This window comes from Malurus melanocephalus, unplaced genomic scaffold (genome assembly GCF_030028575.1).
Source record: "Malurus melanocephalus ecotype Western Australia unplaced genomic scaffold, MMel_1.1 scaffold_147, whole genome shotgun sequence".
NCBI lineage: Eukaryota > Metazoa > Chordata > Aves > Passeriformes > Maluridae > Malurus > Malurus melanocephalus.
Window position 1 is genome coordinate 1,643,475 of NW_026623379.1, and position 16,623 is coordinate 1,660,097.

A 16,623-nucleotide genomic window follows, 5' to 3' on the forward strand; every position below is an offset into this window, starting at 1 on the left:
CTCACCTTCTCTTGATGTTTGCAACGTATTAACTGCACCACTACCACTGTGGCCAGGCACTTCCCTCTCTAAGGAAATAAACCATCACACTATTTTATACTCCACAGAGCCCATCTCCAAAATTAAAACATTTCAAGCCCTGCTCCAGTATAAGAAGTGCCTGCMCAGAAAGCTTCTGCCGTGCCCCTGTTGCCCATCCACAGTGCCACTAGATGGAGATAAGCAGCTCCTAACAAACTGAGTGTGCCATGGCACTGTTTAACCATGACAATTGCAGCTCCAAAACTGAAGTTGTCTGGCAACTGTTCACACACAAAAGGTACCCAGAGAGAAAGCAGTTGTAGGCCTTCAGTTTTGCATTGGAGCCTATAAACCACACACCCAGTGCTGTGTGCTTGCTTTTCCACCTCAATAAACCATGACATTGTTTACTTTCAGTAGATTCCAGCACAAAACCTGAAAACATCCAGCACCTGCTATCAAAAGAAAAGTAGATAACCAAGGTAYTGGCGTGAACTGGGAGGAGGTATGCTGATGCCATGTGTTGAGAAGAAGGAGTAAAAAAAGCAAGGTACTGTTTGTAGCTGAGGGGATGAGCCAGAATATGTGCAAATGTTAGTTACCTCCTTTCCACCCTGTGTAACATTGAGGCAGGGACAGATAAAGAGGATGTGATTTATTATGCAAGTTAAACGCTCACATAACCGGGAAACTGTGCATAATTGAAGATTCCACAAGAAAAGGCATGGAAGGCTTGATCCTGTTAACAAATGAACCAGACCTTGGAGGAACCTGAAAGCAATATCCTGGATGTGGTATTGAGCACCACTTAGAGAGTGTCAACCTGAATTTAATACTTCTATCTTACCAATAAAGAAGGTCTCTTCTCAAGAGCATAGGCTGGTGCAGGATTTTAGATAATCCAAATAAAAAACAAATAAGTAATGGGCAAGCACTAATTTGACTGTTTTGGATTTAGAAGATGCATTCTTTTGCATTCTGGTAGATGAACAGATATCTAGCAATGCGAATAAAGATGCAGCTCTTCTGGACAGAACCACCACAGAGATTAAGAGAGAGCTCTACTCTGTTTGGTAATGTATTTGCAACAGAACAATGGTCAGGTAACAATAACAACATAAATCTGTGCCAACATGTGAATGAAAGAAGGTTGATTGGCAGAAATATAGAGGTATTCAAAAAAGAAAAATATTTCAGCGTTTTGGTGGGTAACTGTGCTGGGAGGAATGGTTTATAGGCAGAAGACTGGCAAGGAATATTGTCAATAGCTCAAGTGACTGTGCAGCTAGAAATAAGCCTTGATAAAGCAGACWGAACAGCAGGCAGGGATCCTCTAGCATGGACAAACCCAACAGTGCCCGTGTGAGCGTCTGCCCCAGTGCTGCTTTGGGGATACCCCAGTTAGCAAGACSATGGAAATAGGTTTACTCTTTTTAATGGTCTTAAGCGTGGGTTTGTGGTTATTATGCTCGGCTTCTTGTGAACTTTGAAACACACACACTTCGGATCAACAAATTCTCACAACCACTAGAAAACCAGTCTGCTGTGTAAATAATCCTAAAACCCCTGTAGGAGGGGTAAAAGGGGGAATAGTTCCAGGGCAATACTTGCAGATTTCTCTGAGTTATCTAAATGTGAGTGTTATAATGATCTGCTAGTTCTATTTGGTAATTTCTCAGCATGTCCAGAAACTTTCCATTGCTGCACCATGTGAGCCAGGAAGGTTGTTAAAAATTTTACTAAAAGAAATCATTTCTGGATTTGGAATTCCAGAGGGTTTATCTTCAGACAATGGACCACATGCCTTTGAAAAGGTGGTTCAGAGGGTGTCTAATTTCCTTCGGTTTAAGTGGGATTTGCACACTGCTTGAAGACAACAAACTAACGAAAAAGTAGAATGATTGAATCAGACTATCAAGAAAAAATGTAAGATTCTGGGTAGATGTATTGCCTATTGTTTTACCTAGAATCCAGATCACTCTATGTGCTAGAGAGGGACTAAACCCCTTTGAAATTCCATATGGCAGACTTAATTAATCTAATTAATACTGTGGTGACAAAAGGCGATCAAATGCATGTGAAAGACAACGGTACGTTGAAAAGTTATCTGTTATATCTCTGTGGTGGGTTTTGTTCTCTCTGCACAGCTATGAGACCCTGCCTTCCTTTGGCGGTGCCTGCCCGCAGCTTTCAGCCAGGAGACGCTGTTCACATCCAGACCYGTCAGGATGCGCTGCTGGTGGAGAGAGCGTTTAGCTGTAGTGTGGGTGATGCAGCTTACAGCCTGAAAAGGGAAAGCCAAGGTCAGCAAAATCCTTCTGTCCTGGCTCTTTTTGGCTGTGAGCCTTGGCCGGACTTTCTCAGTTTCGGAGCTGCCCTTTGTGCTCGGTGAACGCCTCCGGCTCAGTACGGGCTCTCAGCAGGCGCACATCACCATCTAGCGGTGCTGCGGGGCAAGGGGAAAGGGGAAAGGCTGCCCTTGCTCCTTATTATTACTGCACTTTATCATCGCGGACTCTAAACGGCACCAACCAGCTCTGAGATCTGCACTCTCCTTCCCAAAAAATGTACCATCGCATTCTTCCGCTCCGGGCAAAGCCCAGCTCAAAACTGAAGAAGTGCAGCGACTTGTCCCACTCAAAAGGAATCAGGACAGAAAGCTGATGCTCACCTTCTCCTTTTTCACACTGCACTAGCAGCTCTGCAGATATGTGCTTTCCTTCCCACCTATAAACACCAACCGTCACGTTATTTACTCTCACCAGATTCCAGCTCAAAAGTTGAAAACATCCAGGGACTGCTTGCAYACAAAAGTTTGCAGGACCAAAAGATGTCTCTGTGACCTTCTCCTTGCAGTCTGTCAACTGCACCACCACTGCTGGGAGCTGTGCATTTTGCTTGCCAATTGAATCATCACACATGATCACTCCAGAGTGAGACCATCTCCAAAACAGAGCACGTTCAACACAAAAGGTTGAAGACAGAATGCTGTTGCTGGACTCCCCTTTGCTCTGCAGCCCATAAATTGCATCACAAACACTGTGGTTATGAGCTCTCATTCCCACCTAAATCTGCTCTTAGGAAACTTCCCTGTCTGATCACCCAGGAGCCACYYTGGCAGTCACATTCCCATCTCCAGAGACTTTATTTATGTATATTTACGAATATGAAGCCTCTACACAGTGGGTGTCTCCAGTGACCCCATGGGTGCCCCTCYTGGCTCCCTGCACACCCACACTCTCACAGTCAGGCAGGGTTTCCTTACTGGATTAACCCCCAGTTTCCCAGAGCAGAGCCCCAGATATCTGGATCAAATGTCCACTCTGGGCAGGGTGGGAGCACAGAGTGGTCGGGTGTGGGGGGAAGGGCTCTTGGGGGTGTTACACGTAGAAAGGGAAGGCCAGTGACAACCTTCTGTCCTGTCACCTTTGCMACTGAACATTTACCATTTTGGAACTGGGCTCCTGAATGAGAGCATGACGGTGGGAAGGAAAGCATATAGTCCCAGGGCTGGTGGGACACTTCAGAAAATAATTCTTGAAATAGTGGACTTGCCCAGCCAACTAAATGTAYAATGACACTCTCTAAACCACAAGTGTAGCTCCAAAATTGAAATCCTCCAGTTACTGCTCCAACATGAAATTTGCCCAAGCAGGAAGCTGTGACTTTGTCTTCACCTTCCCTTTGCAGCCTAYAAACTGCATGASCAACAMTGGGGCTCTGTGCTTTCCTTCCCACCCCAGCTCTAAAACTAATAATGCCTGAGCACTGGAATCATATAAAATTTGTCAGGACAGACAGATCTTGCCAGCATTTRCATTCCTGCTGTCCCTATTCCACAGCACCACTAGATGGGGCGATGCACTTGCCTATCAAACTAAAAGTACCCTGGCACCAAATCAACCCAAACGCAGCTCCAAAATGGAAAATGCACAGTGACTGCTCCCACAGAAAAGGTTCCAGGACAGAGAGCTGTTGCTGGTTCTAGATCTGCACAGAAAGCAATCTGAGGGAAAAAAAGGGARCAAAAGGGGGCTGTGAAGAAAAGCACTCGGAGAACCATGGGGTAYACAGGATGGCACCTGGTTCCCAAATCCACACACAAAGGGATACAAAAGGTAAGAGATAAACACATTATAGTGTCATTTCTCCCTTCCCCCCATTCTCTCTACCTCTTGCTCTCCACATCCCCTTACTTCTCTGAGTTTTGTAAYATTTGGTGGGTAGAGATGAAGCCAGGACGTGATGCAGGTGTACAGTCAGAGCCACTGGCCATTGCCCACTATCCCTGTGTAGGATGGCACCAATCTGAAATATTGCAGCAGCACTCAATTTGGCAATTCCAGTTCTTAAACCAAATGCTTTCTGTAAAACACAATTCCCATTGCAGGCATGGCCGCAGTCTCCTGATTTTCAAGATTGAGACTTTTAGGGCTAAAAGAACAAATGAACTCAACAATGAGTTGATCTTATGTGGAATAATGTGCTGCAACGATGTACACTGTAAACAAGACCACAAACGGTGAAAGGCACTTGTGGTTAGCCTGAAATTGTTGATGGATTTACAGTTGTTGSTGTAATTTGTAGCCTGTAAAAAACAGTGTCCATAAAGCCTGCTAAAAAGCTGTGATGCTTTCACAAAACACAATTCAATTTTCATATATCGTTTTTCATTCTAACCAATTTACTTATTGTGAAGTTCAGGTAAAGAGAAGCTRAGAGCACTTACTGCACATTAATTGCTACAGGGAGGTGTAAAACTGTATGTCATAGACTGCTTTGAAGRATTAAAACCATGGTTGTATAGATGTGGGCAAAAGTTCTAGAGAAACTTTRCCACAAATAATAATTTGCATTTCAAAATTAATCTTCTTCAGCAAATGCTTATACMCTTTCCAGAACTGCTTCTTCCAAATGCAAATGTTACTTGAATTCACCTTCGCAAGTGTTAGCAGAAGAAAATTCAAACTTAGATTAATGAGAAGTTGTAGAAAGTGAACTTGGATTTCAGTGAAGTGAATATTTTTCCCTGAAAATTCTTTGTAATAAAAATTGTATTAATTCTGTAATATAACAGAATTGGTATATGAGCAATTGCAACTCCCCAATACAGCACAAAGATGACTGGTAAATAATTGCAGTGAAGGTTTTTTTGGCTCAAAAAGCTAAATATACCAAGTATATATGGATTAATAAATTTGCATAGATGAGATTAATAGGCAAGGAAGGTAGCTGCTTGCGAATAGGTTCTTCTTGATTTCTTAACTTGGTTGACTGGACATATTCGATCCAAACAAATAAAGAGGACTGAATTGTTAATTTTGGACAACATACTGAATTCTAACATATCTGAGAAATGCAATGATTTAGGGTACAATGAATCAGAAAAGTGTTKTTCTTATGAAATGAAAGAATTCTGCATTATTCCAAAATATAGGAACCTAACAGGGAAATATAGCTAAACTGTTGATTTTGAAAGGCAGTGAAATGGGGAGAATTTTGCAGTGGAAATACTGGCTAAGACAGAGAGAGGCAGGGAGCTTTTAAATATCAACATTAATCCTAATCTGTTGAGAAGCAATAAAGGCGTATGAGGAGATAATGCTTGGCAGAAATTATGAAGAAGACAATTCCAAAATTCAAGTGCTGCTTTTGTTGCAATTGTCATTCTCTTGAAGCTGACTGAATTCAACCAGACTGGCAGAGGGGAAAGAGAGAGCAGAAAATCTCCCCCTCAAGGACCATTCCAGCTGTAATTCAGGCTACAGCACTTTTCGTGCTGAGAAGGAAGCACGAGGCAGTTCACATCTTGTTCTGTTACCCATGGGCATGCTTTCCAAACTTCAATACCAGCCTTCTGTCCACTCATTCCAAAATRCCAGTTTTTAAACAGAAACTACAGGGGAAAACCAGAAAAGAAACAATAGACCAAGTGGTAGCAGAAGTCACATTAGAGAAGTTTTCTATATGGATTTCATGACAGCAGAGCAATAAATGAATCACTGTGTTCCTTAGAGTCAGAGAGCTCCTCTCTTTCTGTTAAATTGCTCTTGAGGCTTTTAAAACAGCAGCTTTAAATTTTCCCATGTGCCCTGGAGTATGCTTTCCATTGCTTGAAAGTTCTAAGAATTACAAAGAACTGTTCTTCGAGTGGTTATCACWGTTCAGAAGAAACCATCAGTGTTACTGATGCAGCAAAGAGAGTGGTTTCATGGGGATTGTTTGGCAAATACAATTTGAGTGTAGGATTCTGAAATGAGATCAATCTTGATGACTTTGTTGTCATCAGTAGTTACAACTCAGTACTGCTTTACACTCAGCCCTATGGGTATTTTATAAGCAAGGGAGATCAGCTACTATCTCATGACCTATAGAAAAAACATGAAGAAAATACTTGCCCATCCAATCCTTCCCTCCAACTCCCAAGTTTTCAGGATAGTTATGAAAAACGGATGCTGCAGAGGAAGTCAAATGAAATGAGGGACACTGTTGCCCCGTAACTCACCGGAGAGCTCTGCTCAATTTTTTGTATGCCATTCTGTCATTTTTCTTCTTTGTCCCCACATACTKGCCAGTGCTTCTGATTTAACATGAAAAATGCCTTGTCCCCTGTCTTCCCACTTCAGAATGMCACTTTCTTCAGAAGAAAGGAGCAGATCCCTCACAAATCCCCACAAATGAGAATTCGGTAGGTCTGAAACATGAAGAATACAGCTATTTAGTAGATGTTTTCTTATGTATGCCAAAGTTCTGGGGCTCTGAGCAACCTGATCTAGTGAATGGCATCCCTGCCCATGGCGGGGRGTGGGGGGGAAAGGGTTGATCTGTAAGGTCCCATTCAACCCTAACCAGTCTGTGATTCTTTGATTCTAAGCGAATAATTAACATGCAACTGTACGTATTGCAGCAAAACAAAACATGGTTTTTTTTTTCTCAATGTTCTGTTCAAAATGCTTCTCGTGCAGACACATGAAATCATGGTGTGCATGGGTCAAATGTGCCATTACGTGCAGCTCCATGATTTCTTGGTTTAGTGCTGTACTTCTAGAAAGTCAAAACTGACTCAGCATTACAGAACAATAAAGAAGAAGCAAAGGGCCTTTTTTTTTTTTAAATTTTAAGAAACCTTTTCATCTCCTATATACTGCTGATGTTTAAATATAATGTTTCCTGTTAAATGGAGCTTAGTATATACAAACAAGTTTACTTACAGTCCTTGTTTCATAGCTTTGTTACTTCTACATCAGTAGAAAAGGAAATACCTAAAAGGGAAAAATATACTTATTTTCTTCACAAGAAAAGCTTCTGAACTGAAATTAAAGTCAAGTCCTGGTCTCCTGCGTCACTGCCTGGTGAATATACCTCATAATAGATGTAGAAAATGCAGGCTGCAAAAACATGAAATAATTTTTGGTCTTATTTTCTGCAAAAATGATTTATTCTTCCCAATGTGACTATGTCTATGTTTTGGGGTTTTTATAACTTTTGAGATATTTTTTTCTTACCCTTTACATTGTGTCTGTATATCTCTGTTCATATAAYTCATGTGTATTGTTTCTTTGCCCTCTGGTTCCTTGGCACTTCATTTTACCATCATCTAYATCCCAGTTTCTCTCCCTTTCTTTACAGTGAGATTAATCCTTGCTCATTCAGCACCTTGTCCCATGAAGATTACGCCTTCAATTTTCACTCCCTCCTTCCCCCAAGTAAAAATCTTCTCTGCTGCTGGAAATCAGATCTTCACAGAGCTGGAACTTGTCTGCRTTATTAGGACATTATCACCTTTTAAAGGAGTAATTATTTTCACAAAACATGAATCAATGCCGTCATATACAAATCTGCATTCCAGGAACTTAACTCAAGTTGTGARTGTGGTACACAAAACTGGGAAAAGCTAGAATTAATCCTGCTTGTGTAGCTGTGGTTTGGCCATTTGATTGTKTTGCAGCCAGGTCTGGCACTGCAGGACCACATCCTGTCTTTCCTCACGGGCCTTACGTTATTCATAAGGTGGATATTCATGAGCTGTTGTAGTTTGTTTACAAGGGTCCAATCTTTCTACTGATTATAAAAAGTTAATTTTCTTAATGAGATTTTCTTCACAACTCTGCATTCCTTCATTCCCTTAGTGACATCCTTATCTCCTACATATAATAATGGCCTTCAGAATGGCCTCTCTGACAGGATATAAAAGCACTGACTGGGTGGAAGAAAGTGCTGGCTGTCAGTCCCACTGCAGTGCAGTGCCAGCCTAAACAGGGGTGGTTTTGTTCTTGTGGCAGTCTCTAGTCTTGCTCACCTGTCCTATYGGCAGCAGTCTCACTCACTGCACAGCCCCGCTGCATTTTGATGAACCTTACCCAGTTTTTTTCAGTGATGCTGTTTCAGCTCCAGCCTGTCCCTCGCTGCTCACTGCGCACCCAGGTCACCCTCTGCTGCTCATTCTGYCTTGCAGCCTCCACTGCAGCTCAAAGGTGGACCGGTGAGGGATGGATAAATTCCAGCGGATTGTGAGTAAGCTGATGCTCACCACTGGGAGCCGCTGTCAGCGTCAGCTCCCACGAGATCCTCCAGGACTTGTGTGCCTTAAGCCTTTAATCCTTTTCCAGGAGTCATAAAACTCCAGTTTGGTCAAATACTCCCCTAAGCCAGAGAARGCTTGAGCCACTGAGGGCGTTGAGCAGCTAAAATGCTCTCAGATTCTCATTGCTAGGGCATAGGGAAAMGGCCTTCTGAAATTCCCTGCTTGGTGGAAACTCCTTTGTTCGTGTCACCACAATGGAGCTGGGTCGAATTGCCAAAGCTTGGCATGCACATTAATTGATCTTTGGCAGGAGTGAATAGCAAGAAAAGGKATCTGCAGCAGCAATTGCACTTCTATTTCAGCAATTACACTGAACTAGCAATAGCTTAGTTTTTGAATCTCAGCTCATTTACGCAGTAATARAACTTCCAAGACGAGGTTGAAAATAGTAAATTAAAAGTGCTTTAATTCAAGTGCATCATTAAGCATACTACTAATGAGGTGGATTATCAGTGCATTATCACTGCACTTCTTAAAGAGTGAAGAACAGGTTTTGTTTTACGGTATTATCATGAAACAAAATTTGTTCTTTACTGTTTAAGGAGCAGACCAATCATCACYACTTTGAGTTACAGGAATGACAATGTCTTGGGTCTTTCTACATCCTGTCAGAATGCAAACCTCCCTTGGAACATTAAGGTTGGCCACTTCGAGTAGAGAACCAAAGGAGAGAGGAGTGCTTGTGTCCCTTTGGAGGTGGGACTGGGTCACAAAAATGAGCCTGGGCTGTGTGTGATGCTGAGGCCAAAGCGTGCAGTGGGCATGTTGCCTGCCTGCCCTATTTCTGGGTATTTCTCATGCAGTACCTAAGTGGCCTCTGTCTTTTACCTTTTTTCAGTGCTCAGGAATGTGGATYCCACATTTTCTGTTAAATTCATACAAAAATGCAATTTTTTTTTTGTTGTTTTGTTTTGTTTTGTTTTGTATTTGATATCTGGAACACGAACCATATACCCTGCTATTTTAGATTAAATAAGATTAAATACAAGTATTTGCCACAAATGCCTGCAGCATCCATGAACTTTTGCTGGGTCATGTCAAATAACTGCAAGCCACTGATATTAAAGTGGAAAAGGAAATGAATTTTGCATTAGTGTGTACTGGTCACAGCAAAACTGTGACCACTCCCCAATGTTGTGATCACTGTTAGGGATTGATGGATGCCCAGAGAGAATTAGAGTCTGCAACACATTTGACAAGAAAGGAATTCTGCAATGAAAAATTCAGGGTACACTTCTTTTTAATAAACTTATTTCAAGCAAAACAATTGCCTTTGTTTTCTCCTGACTGCAGTCTTCCTTCTTTATTCCTCCAGAACACATTAAACCCTGTGTTTTGCATTTCCTGGGTTTTATTGTACAGCATGTTRTATTTCATTTTCTGTGAGATATTTCAAGAGAAAGTGCTTTCACCTGGAAATGGAAACTTCCTCTTAAAACTGCAATAAAAAAAATTAAGAGGTCAAAGCAGAATTTGCAAGAATTTAGAACTCTGTAATACAAAGCAGTGATATGTTCTTACACCAAATTAACTTGAGTCTTAGATGGGAAAGTACTCAGTTAAAGCCACATAGCTACACTTAATGGCAATAGATAACTTGTATTAATTTATTACAGTTTTTCATATAATTCCAGCAAGTTCTTTCACTCATTTCATACAAAATAATGCTAATGTCATCATAGGGAATATTTTTTTGTTAGATTAAAAAATGAAAAATATATTACTCTGAGCACATATCACTGGACAAAGAGCTTCCAAATAACCCTGCCAGGCAATTATAGCCTAAATGTACTTAGCCAAWTAAATTCCAAATTTTTTAACAGGCTTGTCTCCTCAGCAATGCAGTTACAAAGGAAATGTGTAAAAATACATATATATTTGCAATAAACTTTTTTTTTTTAAAAAAAGAAAAATATATTTTAACTGTTACTGATATAAAATTCAGGTCTGGTATGATATATATACTGCAACAAACAAGCAAAATTTGTGACTCAAGCTWGTTTTTTTTTCTAGAATCAAAACACAGGCATTTGTTATTGTATTTTTAACTTTATAAGGATGACTAGCAATTCTTCTCAGTTTTGATTCTTAAGCAGTTACAGGAATCCAAGACTTGAGGAATTTTTGCTTTAGGAAGTTTAGGGATTCCAAATGAATTTTGAATAGATGATCTGCAGTATTTATTATATAACTTGAGTGAGGCAGTTGTAGAACAGTAAATAGCAAAAGAAAGGCCATGTGGATGGATGGCCATGAGGATGTGAATGGAAGTAGTATAAAGTAATCTGAAGACATTTAGCTCATTTTTACATCTCACAGCATCTTACACTTGATCTGCGTGTCAGAGTTTCTTAGTCCACTCATCCATTATTCACAATGGAAGTTTCAAACGAATCCAGAACATGGTATTTGAGGCATTGCTTGTGTGAAATTGTAATTCAAAATGGGTTACGATAGCACTGCAAACCAAGTGAAGAGTGTCTGTCTAGACAGCGAGTTCAGGGTGCAAAATGATGCAAATAGGCTGGAGGAGTTTGCAGAGTAAAATTAACTCAAAGAGCTTGAAATTGTGACAGAATAACTGTAATATGGATCTTGCATCCTACATGGCTTCTGTAAAGTAATTAATACTTCTAATTACTTTAATTACAACTCCTAAAGGTTTACAGAGGAACTTGTGGTTGCTTTCATGAATCATTCCCATGCTATAAATATCTTCATATGTATGCACATACAGAATTAATGTAATCCTTTGTGCTGTGTTTTAAACCCTGAGATGCTACTGTSACATTGTATCAAATCCAAGAGGTGGGCAGAAACTCTGGGTCTGACTTTTGGGACCCATAGCTTGAGGATATTTGAATCTCAGATTTAATYCACCTCCTTATTTAACAGGAAAATCAGATGAGTTTGACATTGGATCAGCTTTATAAGCCCTGCAGACTCAACACACCTGGTTCTGTCAGGGTCTGAAGGCTTCTGTGGGGGAGAATGGGAGTGCTGGGAGCACCAGGCTCACAGGCCTTCTGCCAGGGGAAAAAAACCAAAAAAACACCGTTTAAAATTAGGCTTTAGCTCTACAGGAATCCTGACTTCAGAGGCTGCTCAAGAAAAGCACAAGGCTGAATCGATATCTGTCAGAACCAGGCATACTTTTTTTCCTCTTCTTTTAATCCTCTGCCAACAGCCTCCTAGGAAAACAGGAATATCATAACATCCTCAACCAGGCAGATTTAGAGAAGATGAGCACCTCTGTGGGGCTGGGCATGAACCCAGCCCTGTGTTTCAGGGGCTCCCTCTGAACTGCTGCCTCAGGTCAGTCCAGACCCTTTCCCGTGTCTGTGTTCCATTTGCAGCCGAGAGAAAAGTTCAGGGAATTGCTCTCCATCTACAAGAGTGTTGGATTGCTTATTATTCTTCCACCTAAAGGTAATCTGAAAAAAAAAATCAGAACCATTTATTCTGCAAATCCACAGGCACAGTGAATWTGACCGGTTTTGTCGGTCCGGCTTGAAATTTTGATCTGATTTTGATAAACACCATCTTCTCTGGCAATATTTGTACTGTCATATAAATGGACATTTCATTCATGGAACAGCACTCATCTGATCCAGTTTCTGTCTTTGTTTTGGTTTTGGAAAGATGCAGATGACTTTTTTCAAATATTTCATGGCCCCTTGTAGTACTGGTGTATTTGATGAGCATTTTAAAGGTGCTGACACCGAGACCTCACCTTCACATGTGGTCATGCCTTTTGTATCTCAGATCAGAGTAAAGAATTCAGGGAGATTTGCTGTCTTGTGAATGATGAATGTGATCAAGGTATTATGCCAATGAGGAGGGAAAGATCAACCAAAGCCAAAGGGCCTGTGGAAGATTTCAGGGGTTTTTAAGAGAAAAAGAAAGGGGCAGGTAGAATTTCATTCTACCATGCAAGAAGGGCATGGTAGAATTTTGTTCTACCAACAAAAGGGCCAGTACATCCCCTTGTGATAAAAACATGCTAGGATTGTGCCTAAAAGTACACTTGACATGGTGAGGGGAAGACACCTGGCATGATGATGGGGAATAGTTGAGGACTGAGAAGAAAGCATAGAAAGCAGACCTTTCCTATTCCACCATTTTACAGTGATTTTCCACTTTTCAATAAGTGCAGGAAAACAAGCTAAACAATATTTTTGGTGACACAAATTTTAATGTCATCCACTCTGTGTTAGAAAAAAATGTCCCCAAATACAAATGTTGATATATTCTGATTGCCAGAAAATAAAAACGTTAGAATTACCAGTGTGGTCACAGAAAGGCAAACTAAACCTGTAGCTCTTCAGTAGGAGCACAGCAATGGCTGCACTGTCCCAGGTGACAGTCCTCAGCCAGGGTCCTGTCCCTGATCAGGTGTGCCAGAACTATTCCATATTTTTGCAGAAAATATCTGAGGAACTGACTTTGGGCTCGTACATTAAAATTCTAGTGTGCTTTCTAGAAGGGGAGCTGACCCAGCAATAGCCTGTAAATCAGTAGTCTCTCTGTTTCTTTCTAGGCAGTCTTGCCACCACAGTTTCATCTCTTTTAATTGAGCTTCCACTTTGTTTCTACCAAGCACAAAACAGGTTTTCAAAAGGCACTGGGTTCATAATCCTTRAGCCTATTACTGTCCCAAGAAGAAAGTCTAGATCCGATGTTATTATGCTGACCTACATTCTCCTCTGGCCTCACAGCAAAATGCTTTTCTGTTCAAGGGCTGCTTGTGCAATGCTGGTGGCACTGCTGTGGTGGCTTCATCTGTGTGTGCTTGACCTGTCACCTCCTTGCTACTGTGGAAGAAATGTCAAGGAAATTCCCAGGCTGGTTTAAATTTGATTCACGAGAGAAACTACTGTAACCTTTCCTAGAAAGCCTAAAAGCATCAGGAACTGGGCAACAGGAAACACAGGGAGGAAGAAGCATAGCTCCTRCCTTGGTCAGAAAAGGCTCATTATTTCCACAGCTCATCTTTGCTCAACAGGAGGCATCTGACCTGGCTGCTGTGTAAAGCTGTGTGTCTTTGGAGCTGAGGGAGGTTACACTCAGCTACACGTGGAGTTCACTTTAGCATTTTTTCTGGGGTGTAGGTGTTGCACCACTGCTCACCTGGATGCATTCAGAGCTGTGCAAGTGCTGCATCACAGACCTCATACTGATAACAAGTAGCAGTCTACAGGAAAGTTAGAAATTGCCAAAATGCATCAGATGGGCTGCTTTGCCTTTGGCAAATGCTGATTTGCTGATAACACAAGTTCCCTAGGGATTATTTCAATTTCAGTGTTGTGGGGTTTGCATTTGGGTTTTTTGTACATTTGTTTAAAAAAGTGGAAGAAGATTAAATAACAGGCAGATCTTTAACAAAAATCAAAGCAATTCATCTGAGTGATCCAAAATTAACTTCAAATCAACCACATCAGGTATTTAAAATACATGTTTAAATTTTGGAACAGAATATTTTCTGTGGTTTCAAATGAAATTTAGAATTGTGATCTAAAATGAAATGAAAACTAATGATTGAAAAAATTTCAATTCCTGCAGGGCTTTAAATACAACCATTTAGTTAAAGCAAGAGGATTTATATTTTATGTCAAACTTAKTGATACAGAAACAAAACACTACATGATCAGTTATCTAGGATTAGCACCACCAGAAGCCATGTGGAAATTACTGTTRTAACTCAAACTGTGTCTTGGCAGGCAAGGTATTTTTCCATATGACCAGCAGTGCTGTCATGTATAAGAACAAAAGTAGCTTTGGAAGAGAAAAATGTTGCATACAGCCATAATTTTTTTTCCCAGTTCTGACCAAGAGTTTGGTTCATTAACATGAGTSGGTTGTACAACCTCCCTTTCCAGAGGCTCTTGAAGGATTCATCCTGAGTGCAGAGAAGAGTACCAGGACTATTTAGGAATTTGAACCAACTGTTTAGAAGGGAGATTTCTAACAAGCAATGCTTACTTAAGCTTCTGAACAGGGATCTGACCTGACACCAGAACATTTGGAATGAATTCCTTCAAACAGAGTTGTGATTCCCCGTGAGATGCATGGCCTGCTAAAGTGTTTGGTTTCCACATGGCAAATTCTGTATGGGGAATGCTTGCAGATGCGTTTCTCTGGTGCTTTCAGAATCTTTGTTCAGCTTAGTATGTACTTACCTGGTCATTTGAAGAACTAAATCTCACATTTCTACTCTTCCATTATACAGTGTGGTGGAGTGGTGTATTGTGTGGTGCTGCCAACACAGTGGGCAGAAATAAACAGCTGAAAGCCAATTTCCACCTTGGAGAGAATAGAATAGCTTCACAGGTCACTAGAGAGACACAATTTAAGAATTATTGCAAAGACAAACCTGCTCATAGTATCTCTTTCACAYTCTATACCTGCCTCCCAATGTGTAAGATTTCCCAGAAATAAATGTCTGGAATGAAATCCAGGATCCATGAACCATAGAAAGTAGATATTCCCAAGGTGAAAYAATATCTAGGAAGACGGATGAATAATTACAACCAAAGGGTGTGGGAGAAAATCCAAAGCCACTGGATTTAAAAAAAAACCAAAAACAAACAACCCTTAGAACTAGGCACATGCTTGATATTGTAGTTATTGTGGGGACAACTTATTCCTCCAAGCTGGGAAACTAAATTTGTGAAGTGGAATGGSAACCTCGGTCCCTATCAAGGACTAGATTTGAGCTCACAGGTGTGGAGTGAAGCTGCCAGCTTCAAATCCTACCAACAGGTTTGACCATATCCCTTACAGGCAGCAAAAGCTATTTGAGAAGTCTTGTTTTACCTATATGCAAAGATATTAATAATTACCATTAGTTTCTGGAATATCCCATATGGAGCTATAGATATTCCAGAAATGAATGGTAATTATTAATATAATTAGCAAAGATAATATATTTTCATATATTTTATATAAACAAGATATTGGCTTGGGTCACATTGAATAGTATCTCACCATTAACTGGTGCTGTTTACATATGCACATATCTGCTTAAATACACTTAGGGGACAAAGAAAGGGGAAAAGTCACTCAGATTTTTTCAAAGGAGAGCTTTACAACTCTTAATTTTACTCCATCTGGTGCTGTGTTCACAGAATCTATAAATTAGCTTTCACATTACAAACAATCCCTTTTGATTTAGTGATACAGGYCAAGATTGTTAATTTAATAAAAGGTGTTGAGGCTCATGCTTGTCTCCACCATTAATTCACTAAAGCAAAGTCAGCTGTTTATCATTGAGAAAACTGGTGATGCAGAAACAGGATGGCAGGCACTACATCAGCTGAGTGCCTGATAAAATCATCACAGCAAAACCATTTTGGCAGCCTACAGCTCTTTTGCAAACAATGACTTCAGTAAAGAAATGGAGCTTACTTTTAGGTAGGTGATTACTCCTGATGCAGCAGTTAAGTCCAGAAGTAGGTYTTGGGAGCAAGGGGAGGCAGGAGGCTTCAACAGCAGCACTTAGAAATAAAGCCACCTGCAGGACTGTGATCTATGCAACACCTTAGAGACAGGCTGGTTTGGTTCTGCAAGTTCTTATACACACCCCTTTTGATTACAGTGATAATATACAGCATAACATAGCCCAGAGATGGGGGGGAGAAACATTCTCCAGTACAGAAAGTTTACCTTTATCCTTTATTGTTTTCTTCCTCTTTCTCTAAAAGTGTTGATTTATGCAAGAGTGACTTAGAGACCACCTAAACAAACCTGCTGTGTTAAGCACTTAACTAGGGAGAGCCTCACTCCTTCTTTTGTGACCTTAGCATGGAAGAAGGGCTACCAAATTTTCTTCAGAGCTCTCAAAACCCAGGAACTGATGTTCTCACTGGTTGCATCTGTCAWACCAATATGCAGAAAAATGACTGGCTTAAAGCCCTGCAGGTATTAGAAAAAGGACAGCACTCACCTGAGGCCAAGTGACATCTCTGTCTGCCTGAGCACCGTGCCTCTCAGACCCACAAAACCCTGCTGGATTCTAG

General features: G+C 40.8%; 1 protein-coding gene across 1 annotated transcript; it reads right to left on the reverse strand.

Annotated features, from left to right (window-relative positions):
• Positions 1-3,756: 3,756 nt before the first annotated feature.
• On the reverse strand, positions 3,757-9,859 carry ELF5 (E74 like ETS transcription factor 5; the record flags this gene model as incomplete). Its single annotated transcript, XM_057371513.1, is given in 7 exon segments — positions 3,757-5,917; positions 6,527-6,575; positions 6,578-6,890; positions 7,384-7,409; positions 9,560-9,675; positions 9,677-9,754; positions 9,756-9,859. Coding segments are annotated over 7 exon segments (780 nt in total), but the record flags the coding sequence as incomplete, so codon positions are not given.
• Between the last annotated feature and the right edge of the window lie 6,764 nt (positions 9,860-16,623).